This window comes from Chinchilla lanigera, unplaced genomic scaffold (genome assembly GCF_000276665.1).
Source record: "Chinchilla lanigera isolate Chin_1 unplaced genomic scaffold, ChiLan1.0 scaffold00059, whole genome shotgun sequence".
NCBI classification, from domain to species: domain Eukaryota; kingdom Metazoa; phylum Chordata; class Mammalia; order Rodentia; family Chinchillidae; genus Chinchilla; species Chinchilla lanigera.
The window spans coordinates 8,643,745-8,661,322 of record NW_004955460.1 but is presented as its reverse complement, the minus strand read 5'-3'; the positions used below and the strand labels follow the sequence as shown (position 1 = coordinate 8,661,322).

The 17,578-nt window shown below is 60.1% G+C and overlaps 2 protein-coding genes across 3 annotated transcripts in view; one reads left to right on the top strand and one right to left on the bottom strand.

The window, feature by feature from the left end:
- Positions 1-17,578, top strand: part of Adap1 (ArfGAP with dual PH domains 1) — a gene marked incomplete at its 5' end in the record, with an annotated part of 38,993 nt that overhangs the window by 13,133 nt on the left and 8,282 nt on the right. The window contains 2 exon segments of the mRNA XM_005397794.2: positions 2,649-2,740; positions 9,157-9,239. Coding sequence (XP_005397851.1) covers positions 2,649-2,740; positions 9,157-9,239 — 175 coding nt within the window.
- Positions 9,249-12,540, bottom strand: LOC106150007. Of its 2 annotated transcripts, XR_001236519.1 has the most exons (3): positions 11,175-12,540; positions 10,742-10,841; positions 9,249-10,511 (listed from the first exon to the last, which is right to left on the bottom strand). XR_001236519.1 is itself a non-coding variant. In XM_013521208.1 (2 exons), exon 1 carries the CDS (start codon positions 12,117-12,119, stop codon positions 11,181-11,183), a length of 939 nt encoding a protein of 312 aa, XP_013376662.1. In that variant the 5' UTR covers positions 12,120-12,540; the 3' UTR covers positions 9,249-10,841; positions 11,175-11,180. The 2 variants fall into 2 exon arrangements, 1 of the variants encoding a protein (XP_013376662.1); XM_013521208.1 differs by having other exon boundaries at positions 9,249-10,841.

Sequence of the window (17,578 nt, the reverse complement as noted above, 5' to 3'; positions counted from 1 at the left end):
CTCTCTCTCTCCTCTCTCTCTCTCTCTCCTCTCTCTCTCTCTCCTCTCTCTCTCCCTCCCCCCTTCTCCTTTCCTCCTTTTCTCTTTTTCCAGTCTTTTTTTTTTTTTTTGGTACCAAGCATCGAACTCAGGATCTCACGCTTGCCCGGCAGGTGCTGTGCCGCTGAGCTATGTTCCCCGCCCTTTCCAGCCTTTTTTCATTCCTTGAGTCAATCAGTGGGTTTCATTTTGGCACATTTGAACTTCCCCCTAACACACTCATTTTCACCCCCTCGTTCCGCCTTCCCCCCAGTTTCACAGTTTCTTGGGGGCTGAGTGTGTTAAATATATTTGCTGTATCCACCCCCCATTTCCCACCCTTACACCCTCCCCGTCCCTCTTACTCCCTTTCTCTTGCCTAGTAATAGCCTCCCTTCCACTTTCTTGTCGTTTCTTTAGAGTCCACGTATCGGGGAGCACATGCGATATTTGTCTGTGTGAGTCTGGCTTATTTTGCTCAACAGTGATGGTGTCCAGATCCACCCATTGTCCTGCAGATGACAGGGTTTTGTTCTTCCTGAAGGCTGAACAATGCTCCGCTGTGCAGTGTGTGGTACATGGAACACATTTTCTTTATCTGTTCGTCTGTGCTACTCAAGGGTCTCAACACAGCAGGGAAATTTCCCCTCTGAGAAATTTGTGGAAAAAGTTTTTTTCTGGGTTGCCTTTCGGTTTTGCTCATGGTGGTTTTTACCATGGAAATGTTTTTTTTACATTGACCTAGTCACACGGATCAGCCTTTTCTTTTGTGGTTTTGGGTGTATAGCACACTTAGGTCCCTCTCTGCCTATGGGCTCTTTTTTTTTTTTAAATAACAGCTGAGATGTTATTCACTTACCTCCCCGTTTCCCCATGGAGTGGGGAGCGGGAGAGTTTAAACTGCGCTGTGGACTGGCGCCACCCTGACACTTTCCTCCTCCTGGCCAGCTGCCACCCGCTTGCCACACCTCCACCCCGTGGAATCTGCTTCCTACATTCTGGATGGCTCCCGCAGCGAGGGTCCTGGCAGTGTTCCTCCCCGTAAGGCATGCCCCATGTCTAGAAGCTGCGCTGCTTCCATTTCACTGTGTCGAGCAGTGCTGCCATGGACATTGGTGACGGGTCTCCTCTCTCTGGGATGAAGCGGACTTGCTGGGAACCCTGCAACTCTCTGACTTTCAAGCTGCTCTGGGTCTGTGTCACCAGTAGCCCCTGCGGCCCGAGGACTGTGTCCTCTGCACCCTGCTCTCTTTGTCTTCGTGGGTCCACAGTGATGGTCACCACTATGTGATCTGCAGTTCCCTGAAGGCAGTGATGTTGAGGATCTTTTCTTTACTTTCTTTTTTTCTTTGTTTGTTTTTCTTTGTTTGTTTCTTTTTTTGAGACAGGGTCTTGCTATGTAGCCCATGTCTTGCTATGTAGCCTTGAGCTTGAGATCTTCCTGCCTCAGCCTCCAGAGTAGCTGGGATGACAGAGGTGTACCACCATGCCTCTTGTCCCATTGCTATTTTTTTGTGTGTGAATTATGAAAAATATATAGACTAACAAAGAGGTGGTGCTTTTCCATCTTTGTTGGGGGCTTCTTCTGCATCCTTTAGGAGCCTGCAACATTCTTCTCCACGGAGACTTTGGCCGCATCTTAGGTATTGTGCCCAGTTGTCATGCGTGGGAATCACTGGTATCTGTTACATCTCCCTAAAGGACTGAGGTTTCATATAGAAAAGTTGTGGGTGTCAGAATTCAGTCTGGCACCACCCTCTCCTGGGCAGACTTGCTGCATGTGATTTCTTTCATTTGGCTTCTCCGGCCCCTGATCCTTATGACCACGATGCCCTCAGGGCATAGTGATCCCGCGGGGAAGGATTTCTCTTGGGTGAACCTGGCAGGGGTCTCTTGAGAAAGGCCTCTGTCAGCCTCAACCCCAGGCTCCACGGCAGCCGGCATAAGGCCTGGTGCTCCCTGGCCATGCTTGCAAGGCCTTGGGTGTGTCCAGGCCTGGCCCAGCTCCTCACCCAGCCAAGCTGGGGTCTCCAGCATGCAGCAGCCTTGGGATCATGCCTGCTGTGTCCCCTCCGCCCGCCCCCTTGGCATGGTCAGCCCCTCTGACTCAAGGGCCTCTGCAATGGGCCTCCACGCCCTTGCTGCTTTCACTGCTGGCCCCATGTCTGGCTGGGTCTGGGGGCTGTCTCCTGGCCCTCTCTGTGCCTACCATGTGCCCGCTGCCTGGGCTGGGCTTGGACACGGGAATGCGCCCGGCCTCCGGGAGGCAGAGATGGGCGGCTCAGGCTGGGGCAGGCTCTCCAGCGGAACACCAATGCTAAGCAGTCTTGGGCTGCAGAACCCGGGTGGTGTCGGGCAGAGCACAGTGGCATCCATGGGGGCTCTCCTCTCGGCCGCTGCTGTTCCAGGACGAGGGGCTCCCTTTAGGGAGCTCCTCCCGTGTGCCTCGCTCCTCCCTGCTCACTCAGAAATGGTGCCTGGGGACAGTAGGGCTCTGGGGGTTCCTCCCAGCACTGCCCCAGCCCTCAGTGCCCTGACCCACCCACCACCACCACCCCGCCGCAGCAGCAACCAACACTGTCCCTGGAACTGGGGCTCCCTGCACTCTGACCCAGTCCCCTCTCTTGCAGTTCATGGCCTCCCATGGGAATGAAGCTGCCAGGGCCACATTTGAGTCCAAAGTGCCGTCTTTCTACTACCGGCCCACGTCTTCCGACTGCCAGTGAGTACAGAGGGGCTTTGTGGGGTCACTGTGAACAGCCAGGTGGGCGGAGGCAGTGGCCTGGAGAGCCTGGGGAGGGCAGCTGTGGCCCTGGGATGCCACCCACCTCTGCCTCCTCCGTCTGCCTTTGGGCTGTGTGTATTCTGTTTAGCAGATGCCAGAGGGCTCCCCGGGGGACTCTGGAGTCTCAGGGTTCTCCTGGGTGCCCCCTGGTGGCCGAGGAGGAGGGGCACATGGGCCCCTAGCTCTGCAGAGGGTGCCCCTGGGTCCCTCTGTCTGGTGTCCTTGGCACCCAGAGGTTGCTAGGAGACAGTGAGGGCCAGTTTGGAACTTCGACCACTCCCTGATCCTCAGTGTCCCCATCTGTCCAGCCAGCGGGGCTGTGACGTGGTGCCCACACCGGCATAGCTCCAATGGCGCTGTGGCTGCCTGTCACCCACACAGGGCAAGGGGAGAGTGAGGGCTCTGGACAACCTGGGTTCCCGCCCTCAGCTCTCTGCCTGCCTGGGGCGCCTCTTTCTCACACTCTCTGTGCCTTCCTGCGTTCTCCATCCTTGGCCGGACTGCCCCTCCCGCCTGGAACACCTCCCCGCTCTGCCCTTGGCCCGGCTCTATGTGGCCCCGGCCCCTAGACTTTCCTCCCTGACTGCACCCCTCGTTGGCTTCTCCTATCGCTGTTCCCTGTGGCTGGGAGCCCTTGGATATCTGACTTCTGGCTGCCCAGGTGAGATGTTGGGTGAGGGTGCCGGGACTCCAGCTGCCATGGGAGCCACCTGTGTCAGGCACAGAACCAGGTGAGAACATGGCCACTGGGCCACCTGATCCTTCACTGGCCTGGGCTCTCTGAGGACCCTTCCTACACCCATAGCTGCTACTAGGACTGGGCCTCCTCTCTTCCTGCTTCAGCTCCTGGCTGGCCTCCCATCCTGACATCCTTCCTGGGCTCTCTCTCCTCATCACTCAATGGCTTCTCTCCTCTTCTATCTATATCTCCTTGCCCAGCCTGTCCCTGCCCTCCCCAGCTGTCCCCAGCAGACACTCATGTCCCACTGTCTTCCCAAAGCAGGGGTCCCTGGGACTGACCAGAGCCCCTCCCCATTTGGCCAGCATCCCCTGCTGCTTAGCCAAAGCATGGGCTTGCAGGCCCTGGCCACTTAGCCCAGCCCTCGTGACGTGGCGCTCCCAGGCCCCAGAGGGGCTGAGCACTTTCCAGAGGACGTGGGACCCCAGTCTGAGGTCCATACTCTGTGGCCACGCATGGGCCACCCAGACGGGGCCCGAGGGCACTTGGCAGGCAGAGGCCTGACCCTCAGCCATGGAGTGGGTTCCATGACCTTCCTGATCTTTCCCTTTCTTGGAAGTGGGGTAAGAACTGGATACCCCTCCAGGTGCAGGTGAGAGGCCTCCAGCACCTACTCTCCAAGGCCCCAGCACCTCCTTCCCAGGCACAGCTTCCACCCACACCCAGGCCCTACCCAGCCTGTGTATGTTCAGCGCAGTTCCTTGGTTGACTCACTGTGTGACCCCCAAGCTCTTTGGGACCCCACCCACAGCGATAGCTGTGGAACCAGGGTAGGTTCAGTACTGAGTCTGTTGGATACTGTGTCCTGCTGGGTACTGTGTCCACTGGGTACTGTGTCCTCGGGTACAGTATCCGCTGGGTACTATGTTTCTCTGGGTATAGTACTCTGACTTGCTGGGTGTATTACTGAGTCTAATGGGTACTGTTCCCTCTGGGTATGGTATCGTGTTTGCTTGGTACTATGTCTGGCTAGGCACAGAACTTCACCCCGCTGGGTACTGTGTCCACTGCGTACTTGTCCCCATGGGTGTAGTACTGTGTCCACCGACACCATGTTAGAGCAGGATCTCATATCTGCCGCTAGGTCCCCAGGATGTGAACTCCCTGAGCAGGGCTGGCCAGCAGGGGGCCGTCACTGGTCTGCAGGGAGCCTGAAGGGTGAGGCCTCCGCACCAGAGAGGGGCTGGGTGTGGCCCATGACCTTGTTTGGTTCCCTGGCTGCATGTTTGGTCCTTACTGATGGTGGTCACCATGTGCCAGGCCCTGCCAGGCTCTTGGCAGGCATCTTTGGGAAGCCTTTCTGGAGCTGAGGCGCGGGTCCAGCCGGCCCAGCTTCATGGGAGGGGAGGCTGAGACCCCGGCTTACACCCCACCTCTGAGTGCCCCCTCACCTGAGTGCCCCCCTCACCTGGCCGCCCACATCGTCAGGGCCCCATCCTAAGCCCCGGGGCCAGCACCCCCAGCCTTCCACCCCCAGGCCTCTGGTGCAGTTCTCAGTATGAGTCAGGGTGCCGGCTGCATGGCTGCACAGCTATTTTGGGGCATGATTTTGTCACCACCCCGCAGGCCACTCTGCGGCCGGTAGCTGCGTGAGTGCTCCCCGTACTTCCCGGCCCGAGCAGGACAGAGCCCTCGCAGTGTGAGTTATGCGTAAGCTGTGGGTTCTGCGCAATGCTAGGAGATGGAGGACAGTCATGCTGTGGAAACTGCAGAGCGCACACGGTGGTGGGAATGTTTGGCCACAGAGAACTGTAGGAGGGAGGGAGTCCTGCGACTCCGCGGTCACAAGGAACTGTGGAAAGCAGGAGTGCGGCTGCTGTGCACACCGTAGAGAGCTGAGGGACGGTGGGGCAGGGTAGATGACCGGGGAAGAAGCTGCTGGCCCCCAGCATGGGGACCTGCTCAGAGCCAATGCCCAGAGCAGGCCCACAGGGAGGGCCCTGCCAGGACACGGCTGTGTCGTCCCCCACAGCTGTGGTCTGCGCAGGGCAGGATGCATATGGCAGCAGCTCTGGCAGTTATGTCCTCCGTCCAGCCTTATGCTGTGGCCACAGAGGGCTTGGTGAGAAGGGTGCTGTGCCAGGCAGAAGGCCCCAGGTGGCCTGTTCCCTGCCAGCCTGCTGGGGGCTGGGGAGGTCCCAGGGGCCCTCCTCTCTCTGCTGGAGCCCAGGGCCCACCAGGCCTAGGTCAGAGAAGCGGGCCCACCAGTGACAGGTGGCGTCTTTGTTGATCCCCAGAGAAGAGCTAGTTCTGAGAAGCCCTGGTTCCAGCCCCTATACCCTGCTTTCTAGGGTCTGTGGAGCATGCTCCATGCAGGACTGGTGCTGTGTGTGCCGCCTGAGGCCTCAGTTTCCCCAGTTTAAGATGGGAAGCTGCTGGGCGTGCTGGTGCATGCCTGCAATCCCAGCACTCGGGAGGCTGAGGCAGGAGGATCATTGTGAGTTCGAGACCAGCCTGGGTACAAAGTGAGCTCAAGGCCATCCTGAACTGCATAGCGAGACCCTGTCTCCAAAAAAAAAAAAAAAGGATGGGAAGGATGGGGCTGCTATAGGGCAGTCTTAAGGGCTCTGTGGAATAGCCCTCCCACCCTTCGGAAGCTCGGTGGGGGTGGGGGTGAGGTGGTAGTGTGGGTGGTGTCCTCACTCCATATAACCCTTAGCAACAGGAAGGCCAAGACTCTGCAATACCAGCCCTAGGCTCTTCCTGTGTGGCTCTGCCCCTCGGGTTTCTGTCTCCACGCAGCAGAGAACTTCCCAGCACAGCTCTGCTCAACGTGGCTTCTGGGTGGAGCGCACCTGCTTCCTGTGGGGTGCAGCCCTGGGAGGTGGGCCCCTGACGCCCCCATAGGTGGATGGGTGTCTTGTGGGACTGGACAGCGTCAGTACCAGCTTTCTGGGGCCACCATCCCAAAGCACCACAAACTGAGCTACAGGAATGAGCCCAGCAGGAATTTTCCCCACAGACCAGGAACTTGCAGTCCTGGTCAGGCTGGGCCAGGCCGGCCGCTCCTGAGGCCCCGGCTCGAGACGGCCACCTCGGCTGTGTGCTCACAGAGCCCTCTCTGCGCATCTGGCCCTTTCTTCCCATTTGTGAGAGCACTGGTCATACAGGCCTGGTGGTCCACAGCAGCGGGCCGACTGTGTCTGCAGCCATGGAGTCTGCCATCTCCCGCTTCCCAACAAGGCCACACTCTGAGGTCCTGGGCTCCTATTCAGGACTTGGGGAAGGATTCCGACCATAGCACAGGATTCCGACCATAGCAGCCCCAGGGGTCCCCTGGGTGACAGGGCAGGGGACCTGGGGTGGTGGAGATGGAGGCTGCAGGGTTATGCTTTCCCAAAATAAAGGGAAAAACAGACACCACCTCGGTGGGGTTCCCACGGAGTAGAAGGGTGTGCAGGCTTCATTCTTTCTTCTTTTCATTTTCTCTCCCTTCTTCCCTAGCTTTTCTTTTTTCTTTTCTTTTTCTTTCTTTTTTTTTTTTTTTTGTGGGTGTGTGCTACTAAGAATTGAACCCAGAGCCTTTGCACTGAGCTACATCTCCAGCCCTTTTCTAGACTCCCCCCCCCCCCCCGGTACCAGGACTCGAACTCACGACCTCGCGCTTGCCAGGCAGGCGCTGTGCCACTGAGCTAAATCCCCAGCCCCTTCCAGCCCTTTTTTATTTTTTGTTTTGAGACAGATTCTTGCTAAGTTGCTCAGTTGCCCAAGTTGGGCTTGAACTTGCGATCCTCCTGTCTTAGCAGCCAGAGTGCTGACGTGAAGTTAGTTTTTTAAGAGGCAAAGCCTGGCCTTCCTGTCTCCTGTAACAATGTCCTGTGGCAGAAGCCAGCAGAGGGGAGCTGATGTTCATGAGGAAAGCGGGGTGCTGCCCCTTCCCACGGGCCCAGAGGCCGAGATGTGCATGAGCCAGCGGGTGTGGAGCCAGGTGGGGCCAGCGCTGGGCACGTGAGGAAGGTCTCTCGAGGCCTCCTGGGGGCAGTGGTGGCGGGTGAGTTCTGGGGGATACCTGACCCTAAAGATGTGGTCTCGACAAGCACCTGCCCAACTCTCTGTCCCCCAGCTCACGGGGGTGGGGAGGTGTGGCCTGGCTACCTGATTCTCAGGATATGGATGGGCCCCAGGGAGTGGCTGGGCAAGGGGCTTTGGGGCCTTCAGACAGGTTTACATCCTGGCCCCTGGTACACTATGCCCACTTCCTCACCATCTCAGAGGGTGCTGGCTGTGGAGGCGTAAGGGGTGCCCATCAGCATGGCCTTCCTGATGCAGGGGGCCTCAGGGTCAGGGTAGGATCCAGGCTGAGGTAGGACACACAGCCACCTGGCCGTATCAGGGGTGAGCCTGGAGACCCAGGGCAGCTGTGTGTGGACTGCACCCCATATGCCTTGGGACCCTGTGGCTCCAAGGGGCCGGGTGTCTTATATCCAGGTTGCAGATAGGACCTGGGGTGTGGTGTTGAGCTTCAGGCTCTGCTGTGAGGCAGAGTCTGCAGTGTGATCACCAGGCTGAGGAGCAGTCGTCTTGAAACAGGGTGCCCCTCCCCGCAAGCTGGTGATTTCATAAGAGAGGAGGGGACACTGAGGACACAGGGCAGGATGGGAAACACGATGACTCAGGCAGGGAGAGCCCTCAACAATGGAGTGGCCGCCGGTGTCTCCCGGAGACTCTCCAGAGAGCTGGCCTGACCCCTCACCCCAACTCAACCTCCAGACAGGGCAGCGTACATCTCTGTCACCTCAAGCTTCCCACTGGAAGGATTTGTAGGGCCTTCATCCCCACCCCTTGAGGCCCAGCCGAAGGACCCCGGGGTTCTCACAAACCTGGGTTGTGTCCGTGCTTTGAGGCCAACCACACAGGCCTGGTGCACAGCCAGGGGCTCCCTATTCAAGCCGTTATGCGTAGTTGACCAGGGAGAGAAAAGCCCTAGCTGAGAACCCACATGTGGCCACAGAGGGCCTTCTCCGAGGCAGCCGCGCTGTCCGCGGTGATGGTGGTCTGACTTCATGTGTGTCAGGAGCAGTGAGGCCACGGTGGCCCTGGGGACAAAGCCTAGGCTGCAGTGTGTTCACCCAGTACTTCTTCCTGGGGCCCCAGGGTTGGGGTGACTTTGGGTTCAGAGAGCCCCCTTTGGCATGAGCGCCGGGACATTCCCAGGTCTGACCAGCAGGCTCGGGGGAAGTGCAGCCTGCACTGCACCCACCCCCGGGGTGGCCCGCTAGGGTGAAGGGGCGGGAGACTGAGCGAGGCAGCTGCCCACCGGGAAAGCTGGAGGCCAGTGCCAGGAGCTGGGGGTCTGGAGGGCGCGTTGTGGGGCTGTGGTACATTGTGGACTGGGGGGTGCTGTGGTGCTGAGGTCACGGCGTGGGGACCTCCCTGGGTGGGATGCTCAGCCCCGCTTGGGGAGAGGAAGCCCAAGGTGGAAGCTGAGGCCCAGGATGGGCAGTGGGTGGGGAAGGCAGGAGACGAAGCTGGATTCAGATGGTGACACCGTCCCCAAGAACTGCACGGGGCGGGGGAGGGTCCTCAGGAGGCCCTGTGGGGCAGGGAGAGGCGAGAGTTGGAGAAGGAGCCGGGGTAGCTCCATGAGAGAAGCCAAACCCTCCTCTCTCCACAGGCTCCTGCGAGAGCAGTGGGTCCGCGCCAAGTACGAGCGGCAGGAGTTCATCCTTCCTGAGAAGCAGGAGCCGTACTCTGCAGGTGAGCCTGGGTGCTGTCCCCACCCTCGCAGAGGGTCCGTCTCTGTCAGCCGGGACACTGGCCTGTGGTCCGAGCCTGCGTGTCCTGACTCATCCTCCCCCTGCACCACCCCACCCCACCCCATGCCCCTGGAGCTGAGTCCCCTCCCTGCTGGTGCCGGTGGCCCCAGGCTGAGGCTGCTCCTGGCCTGGGTGGGAGCACAAAGGGTCAGCAACCTTCCATGAGGAGGTGCAGCCGCTGGTTGAGTACACTGGGGCCCCTGGGGTGCTGGAGTTTTGTGAAGCTGTGGAGAAGACATCTCAGGGCACAGAGCTGCCTGGGGTTCCATGGAGGCCGGGCCCCCACCCTCAGCCTCAGTCCCCCAGTGCTCAGTAGCCCCGGGCCTGTATGCATCCTGTATCTCATTAAGGTCCTGGTGCCCAGTGGATCTCAGCCTGCTCGGCTGGGGAGCTCTGGACCTAGGGTCTCGAGTGTCTCCTCCTCCCCAGAGCTTGGGAGGCCTCACCATCCAGAGTCACGAGGAGGCCGCCACACCTGGCCGGTACTGCGGCCATCCTGCCCAGTCCCAGGGGCTGCACTCAAGCCTCAGAGGCTGCCGCTCTGCCCTGCTCCTGTGGACCCTCAGCCTGGGGCCTGCTGAGATCCCGGGCCTTCTTGCAGGCCCAGTTTAAGTCCCCTCGGGCGAGGCTGGGGGAGTCTTGGGTCAGTGAACCTCGGCACTGCTTCACCCCAGCGTGGCTCTCACCTGAGACCTGTACAGGAACAAGCTCAAGCTTCAAAAGGGGAAGCCAAGGCCCAGGAAGTGACAGGGCCTGGTTTTGAGCATTGGTAAAGTCGGCACAGGTGAATTTTGGGAAGATGGGACAGAGGAGCCCGTGCTGCTTTGGGCTCTGTCCCTTCTGTGGGGAGCTGTCGGCCTGGCCTCCTGGCCTCTGGCTTTGGGTGGAGATGGCTGGGCCTGCTCCTCAGCACCTGCCTGAGAGACACAACAGGCCGTGCAGACTCCGGTACCCCAATGTCAGTGCCATCCAGTGCCCATCACCAGCAAGGAGTGATGCTCAGGCAGGCGGAGGAGACAGGGCCAGCATACGCCGCAGCAGGGACACTGAGCCAGAGCAGCCAGAAGGCCACACGCTGCGGTTTTGTTTCCACAAAGAGCCCAGGGCAAGTCGGACCAAGGCAGGAAACAGCAGTAGTGGTGGGCGCAGGGGAGATGCCAGGTCCCTTGTGGGTGACAAGGATGTTCTGGACTAGACAGAGGCGCTGGCTGCACTGCAGGGGACATAGGAAAAAGTAGCACGAGTCAGCTGCCCTAAAAAGGTCTTTGGGGATCTCACCCGGGACAGTGATTTCTCTTGAAGGCTGAGAGGACAGACATGGGCTCCCTCTCCCCACGGCCCTGCTCTCTGTGCAGGGGGGAATTGGAAAGAGCACACAGGGCCTGTGTGCCCCTGATGCCCTGCCACAACCCCACCACTTGCTCTGGGGACTCGGGAAATCACCTGCCTGGAGCCCCGCCGTCAGTCCATAACCAGAAGGGGCATGGGCTTGTGTCAGAGGCGGTGCTGGCCGAGTGTAGTGTCTGTTCCCGCACTGAGGCCCCTGGTTGTAAGGGATGAAAACTCAACTTAGCTGTCAGTGAGCGAAACAGAAATGGATCTGCTTGGAGAACTGGGTCTCACTCAGGCATGGCTTGATCAAGTGGTATGGTTGGGACGTGGTTTCCAGCACCCCCACCTTCCAGTTCTGCTTTTCTGGGTGGTGCCACCCCTACCAGGGGCCGCTTAGCTCCAGCAGGCCCAGAGTCTGCACCACTCTCATGCCAGCTGTGAGGATGGGGTAGCAGGATGCCCAGAATGCCAGGAATGGGTTGGCTGTGTGTGTGACCCTGTCCCTGTGACTGGGATGACGGGGTGCCATGGGTCACATGCCTACCTTGCCCTAGATGGTCCTCTTGAGAAGAGCCGGGTCCGAGTTCCGGAAAGGGCCCCCGCCGGCTGGAGAGCGGCGTACTCTGCTGGTGTCCAGGGTCAGCTCAGGCCGAGGTTGCACAGGGCTGGGCTCTCGAGTCAGCATGGGGGTGGGGGTTATTGACTCCACGGTGAGCCTGAGGTCGCCTCCCCCGGCCTGAGATTCCCCTTCAGACTCCTGTGACCACAGGTCCTGGTGACACAGGCCTGTAGTCCCAGCTCCTCGGGAGACCGAGGCAGGAGGATTGTGAGTTCCAGGCCAGCCTGGGCAATGTAGGGAGACCTTGTCAAAAAAAATAAGGGGGTAGCTGGTGTGGCTTAGTGGGGGGACAGTGTGTGGGTGCAATCCCCGTACCCCAGGCTGAGGTTCAGAGAGCCCGGAGTGCACGTTAGGGCTGGAGTAAGCAGTGGGTGGGGTCACCGTGGATGGTGAGGCAGCGTGGCCACAGGGCTCAGGAGGGAGGCGCCTACGGGAGCAGCCCGCCCACAGCCCCCGTCTCAGCATGCATTGGGCAGTGTGAGCCGGCATAGTGCACCCCTCACACAGAATACGGCCAGGTGGGCGAGGGCTGCTCACCCAGGCAGCGTCCCTCCCCAGACACAGACCAGGCAGGGGAGGAGGGTGGTCGGCTGGGAGCCGCAGAGAAATATGCCTGGGGATGAGGCTCTGGGGGTGCGCAGGGAAGAGGGCAGGTGGCCCATCCAGAGGGGGCCGTGTCTGTGGCTCCTTCAGAACCTCATGTGCTCTGACTCCAAGGAGGATCCTGGGGAGCAGCGAGCTGGAGTGAGACCCCCAGTCCCGCTGTGGCCTCCTATCCCAGGTAGCCACCTCCCCACGTTGGGGGCCTGAGTCAGCGTGGGGTGGTGGCCAGCTCCGGCTTCCCCAAAGGAGAAATGACCGGGCTGGCATTTGGGAGCCTGAATCCCTTCCCTTGGCCTCCTGCTCTTCCTGGGAGCCTCTGCAATCCAGGCTCGCCCATCAGTCCCCTGAGGAAGACCCCAAGCCCCCACCTCTGCTTCCATCAGAGGGGAGTGGCCGCTGGGCCCCGAAGGCACCTGCACAGTGCGGGTCCCAGACTCCAAACAGCGACCCTCAGGGAAGCTTTCGGATTCATTTCCTTCTGCCCCAGCCACACAGGCTGTGCTTCCCAGCCATACCCTGGACTTACAGGAGCAGAATCTTGGGTGTGCTCAAGACCCCGGCCTTCATCAAACCACTCTCAGACATATCACTCTCCCCACCCTGGGGAGCTGGAGGAGTTGGAGCTGCTGGCCATGTGTGCACCCACTGCCCCCGCATGCCCTTGTGGTAGCCCCAGAAAACAACAGGGCCTGGGGCAGCTCTGCCTGGCCTTGCTGGCGGGGAAGCTGGACTCAGGGAAGTCGTGCCCAGTGACCAGCAAGCAGGTAACTTTCCCTGCATGGGGGACAGAGCCCTGGAAGACCTCCCTGACTGTCTCCCAGGAACAGAGCCAGCACGGGCCCGCGGCTGTCTCTCCCTGACATGCCACTGCCCAGCCTGCCCAGTGCCCCTGCGCACAGATCCCGGCCGTCCAGGCCCTGATGGATGCATCAGGTGACGATGCCCCACCCCTGAGGAGCAGGCTCCCACATGGGGTCGTGGAGTCGAGGCCTCGGCCCGGGGATTCCCGTGGCGGCCAACCTGCATGTGCTGCAGCGCACTTTCTCACGCAGTGCAGTGATGCCCTGCCCTGCCTGCTGCTGTGAAAAGCAGAAGTCCCGAGTGAAGAAAGAGGAAGTGCAGGGGTTAGGAAAGGCAGCCCCAAAGGAGGCAAGGCCTGGACTGCAGGAAGAGTGGCCTCAGGCCTGGGCTGGAGTGAGCCAAAACCCGGGGCTGCAGGACCAGGAGCCCCACACGGTGCGATTGGGCTGGGAGCGGGGTGTTGTCATAGGCTGGGACCCTGGCCACCCTGCAGGGTGCAGCAGGACAAGGGTGCCTGGCTGTGCCACATGCTCGGCAACCTTGACCAGCAGAGCAGTGGCTGGGAGCCCCTGTCTCTGGGCCCAGGAGGCAGGAGCACCTGGTGGCTGAAGCTGGAGTGATTTGAACAGGAGGAATACTCTGAGAATAAGTGTCCAGTGTCTACGCCGACCTGAGAAGAGACTGAACAAGGGAACAGAGGGATAGCTGCTCCTTCCGGAGGGTTCCAGAGCTAAGCGCAAAGAGACGAGGGGGCAGACGTCACCCGAGGCAGGGGACAGTGCCTGTGCACGGGCTGGCTCCAGACCTGCGCTTGGCTATGGAGGAACAGCTGCCAGTCTGGCCCAGAGCGACTTCCCAAGAGGCTGATGGTGACATCAGGTTGGAGGAGTCCCAGGATGTCCCTCACTGTACGTCAGCAGCATGGGCACCTGGCCTGGTGCAGGGAGACCCACACTGCTGCAAAGTTCTTGCCAGAAATGCAGGCCCTCATCCACCACCCCCGCCGGGAGGAGTGGTGCTGACCTGGTGACAGACCCGCTCTCCACGCAACCAGGCCATGAAACCCAGGTCATGACAGAGACACCAGGCTGGTGAACACTCTGGAGAGGGGTGATCTTCCATGAGGGAGCTTCAGTTTCCTTCCCACTGTGGTCCTGGACCTGGTGGTGACAGTGTCACGAAGTCACTCACTGCAGTACCCCCCCCAAGCGTCCAGCATGCTGAGTGGTGATCGGCTTTCGCAGCCCGGCGGAGACCCACAGATGGTTGCTCTGGATGCTTTGTGATGGAGGCAGGCAGCAAGGGCCTCTGCTTCTGGCTTCTGTCATGGAAGATGATGTTTGTCCATACTGCGGCATGTGCTATTTTTGCAACTCTCCTTCAAGTCTAAAAGTGGCTCGAAAGAAGATCAAACAGGACTGTCTTGCCCTGGGGGGAGACAGTGGGGTCCCGGCATACTAGCTGCCACCAACTTTGCATCCTTATCCCCTACCCTGCATGTCTACAGCTGGACCTCTCCTACCAATGGAGCCCCGTGGAGCTGGAAACCAAGCGTCTGCTCCAGGCTGGAGGTCTCTACGGCCTGTAGCCACCAGCACTCTAGAAGTGTCAGGCTGTTGTCCCCACCATAGGGACAGAATGCTGGGCAAACCTGGGACCTGAGCACACCATGCCCGCAGATGGGGCGGGGACATTCTGTTTCTAGGGAGACCAGCACTGTGTGGGGTTGGGGGGGGGAGGAGGAGACAGGCCCTCAGCAAGGAGTCAAGCAGGCGTTGGTAGCCCATGCAGTCTCCCACACGCTGGCAGCCACAGGGGCTGCTGGGAACGAGACCTCTGTCCCCAGGGCACTGGGAAGGGACTGTGCCCAGGAAGGGGCTGCCCTTTCCTGGCCTGGACTGAGGGAGCAATTGATGGGTGGCTCTGAGAGTGGACTGGACCCCATGGTAGATCTGGGGGTTCTAAAGCCCAAAAGGTTTCTGTCCCCATGCAATTTTCAGACCTGGCAGGATGGTGGCAGGCTGGTGCCCACGCTGCTGCATCTGGACGTTGCAGGCCAAGATTGGGGCTCTGTGGGAGGCACACAACGCTCTCCCAGCAGTTGGAGATGTAGGGGTGGAGTGGGGTCCTTGCCTGCCCCTCCCAGGCCCCGCTTTTGGGGCTGACCCTGTGACAGAGCCCTACTCCCTCCCCAGGCCTCCTTGCCTCTGCTGGGCCTCAATGGTGGCCTTTCACGGGCCAGACAATGCCCGTGCTGTCAAGGGACAGGCATGGCTTCCTGCCCACAGTTTGGCCAGGTCCTTAGGGTGCCCCCTTCTGGCCCCCTCTCTGCCTCTCCCTCCCCTTGGCTGACCATGGCCCTCCCCAGTTGCCTGGTTGTGCCAGGCCGGGATGTCCCAAGATGGCCGCCTCCCCCAACCTTTGTCCTGCATGTCACAGGGCAAACGGGGTGGTAGGGTGGGGCTGTGGCTCCCTGGGCAAGGGACAGGGCCCCGCCCTGCCTTCAGCTTCCCCAGCTGTGTTGAGGGGAAAGGGGGTGTTGCAGCCAGGCAGCCTGGGGTTGGGGCCCATACCAGTCCCACTGTTCCTGAGCACTGGGGAAGAGTGGGCAGTGCCCAGAGGGCCTGGGCCATGGGCCTGTGAGGTGCTAGCACAGTGGACACGTCCAGGATCTTGCTGGCCCAGAGGACCATCCAGTCCTCTGCTCGGCTCTGGCTGGTAGCAGAGAGGCCTGATGCCCGGGGAGGGCTAGCGCCAGGACGAGGTGGCGGTGGGGGCTGCGGGCTAGCTGTGAGCTCCTGGCTCTGTACCTGCTGTGTGACTCTGCAGAGCCAGGCAGTCTGTGAGGCAGGGCCGTGCGCTAGGGAGACATCTGCGTGGACAGTCAGCTCAGAGGACGGCCTGCCACGAAGCTGCATTTACACGGCCCTGTTCTCCCCGGAACTTAATTCTCACTGCCAGATCCCAGCAGGCCAGTGGCGTAGCCGCCCCTATCCTCCGAAGGGGGTGGGTCCCTGGTCTTAGCATCCTCCGGGGCACGTGGAAGGGGCCCCGAGGCCCTGCCTCAGGCGGCAGGAACGAGCCCGGGTGGCTGGGCAGCGGCAGGGAGAGGCAGAGCCAGCAGCAGGCTCGCAGACTCAGCCCGGGGCTCTGGGAGCCCTTGAGGCACGGCCGCAGCCACAGGCTCTGGCTTGATCTGAGGTCCGGCAGGAAGCCAGAGGCCAGGTTAGGGGGATGGGGCCTCCCCAGGCCACTATGGCCACTCTCCTCAGGGGCAGCCCACAGCAGGAGGGTCGGGGGGGCTGGAGGCCCCTCACCACACATGGCCGGCCTCACTCTTACTCTCTGAGCCAGACTGTGTGGTTCCCTGCCTTGGTTTCTAAAATATAATATGCAATTTATATACATGGCCATGATTTACATATACTTTGCATATCCTATTTAGAGTATAGTTCTGGGAGCTGAGACAGTTGAAGACACAGAACCCTAGAGTTTCCCACAAACCCTGCAGGGCCCTCCCCAGGTTGGGCTGCAGGGTGCTCTCTATGGCATGTGGGTGCTACTTGGTATCTGTTTCCCAGCTGAGGGACATGAGGTCGTTTCCATCTTGCGCAGATCAAGAGTGAAGTCCCTACACTAGTGTGCAGCCACTGTGTGAGGGTGGTCTTCCCGCCTGGGATTTTCCCAGTAAGCTTGTGTTTGTGTACGACACCACCAGCCTGAGCCCGGCCTGATGACACAGGTTTGCAGTCTCAGCACTCAGGGCTCCGAGGCAGGAGGATCTTGAGTTCAAATCCAGTCAGGGCAACTTAGATACTTAGTAAGACTGTCTCAAAATAAAAAGTAAAAAAGGCTGAGGATGTAGCTCAGTGTGAAGGTCTGGGTTCAATCTTCAGTACTGCCAAGAAAGAAGAAGAAACAATCAGCCTGCCTTCGAGGACACTGTGCCCTTTCATCCCCAAAGCCCCGCAGGAAGGTTATGTGGGTGACCTGGGCCTGTGGCCTGGAGTGACCTGCTGTCCCGGTGCAGGGTGGCGCTTTGTCATGACTGATGACGCAGGGATCGTGGGGCTGTTCCCACCTCTCCTGCGGAGCAGCCGCTTGTAGTGTGGGGCCCCACTCCCCAGAAAGTGGCCCTGGGCCCAGAACACTATAAGGGCCCAGTCCCTGCTGAGAGAAGTGTTTGGCCCCTGCCCTGGGCCGGCCAGGCGTCAGCAGGCACGGGGATTAGGGGTGTGGGGACCCAAGTGTGGCCATGCCCAGCTGACCATGCCTTTTAGCCCCAGGCCATCCATACTCGCTGTCACCAAGGAGTCTGAGACTCTGAGAGGTTTGGACACCAGGGCGGGGCCCAGCCAGGGACCATGGCCAGTACCTTCCAAAAATACCACATGAGTTGCTGTCACAGTGCTGAATTGAGGCTCCTGGCGGCTGGCTGTCAGGAAGGGCAGACGGGTGGCCGGCGCCTTCTGTCCTGCGGCCTCCAGCCGAGTCTGGACCTGAGGATCTTCAGAGCACCCACACACACAGAGCCCCTTGCGGGTGGCAGGGGATAGTGGCAGTCTGAGCCCAGACCCAGCCCTGCACCTGCTTGCTCCCTGAGGTGCTACCGCCACCTGCTGGGCACTATGGGTGTAGCAGGGCAAGGGGCCTGGCCTTTACCAGGCTTGAGTGCCCGCCTGGTGGGCTGGAAGCTGAGGGGACCATGGACTAGTTCCTCCGGTCTGTGCCCTCAGTTCCTTTATCTGTAGGATGGGTCATTTACAACAGGATGTGCCTCGGAGGTTCTGGTCATGAGGTAATATGTCAGGTGTCTTCCAGGCCCTGCCATTGTTACCCCCAAACTCCCTACTGTTAATACACAGCCAGCTAAGTACTGCCCCAAATGGCTGGTCCTGACTCTGAAGGAGCCAACTGGGCTTCTC

What these genes read in the sequence shown, in the direction of transcription:
- LOC106150007 (XM_013521208.1), bottom strand. Translation starts at nt 12,119, where the DNA reads ATGCCAGCCCGGTCATTTCTCCTTTGGGGAAGCCGGAGCTGGCCACCA.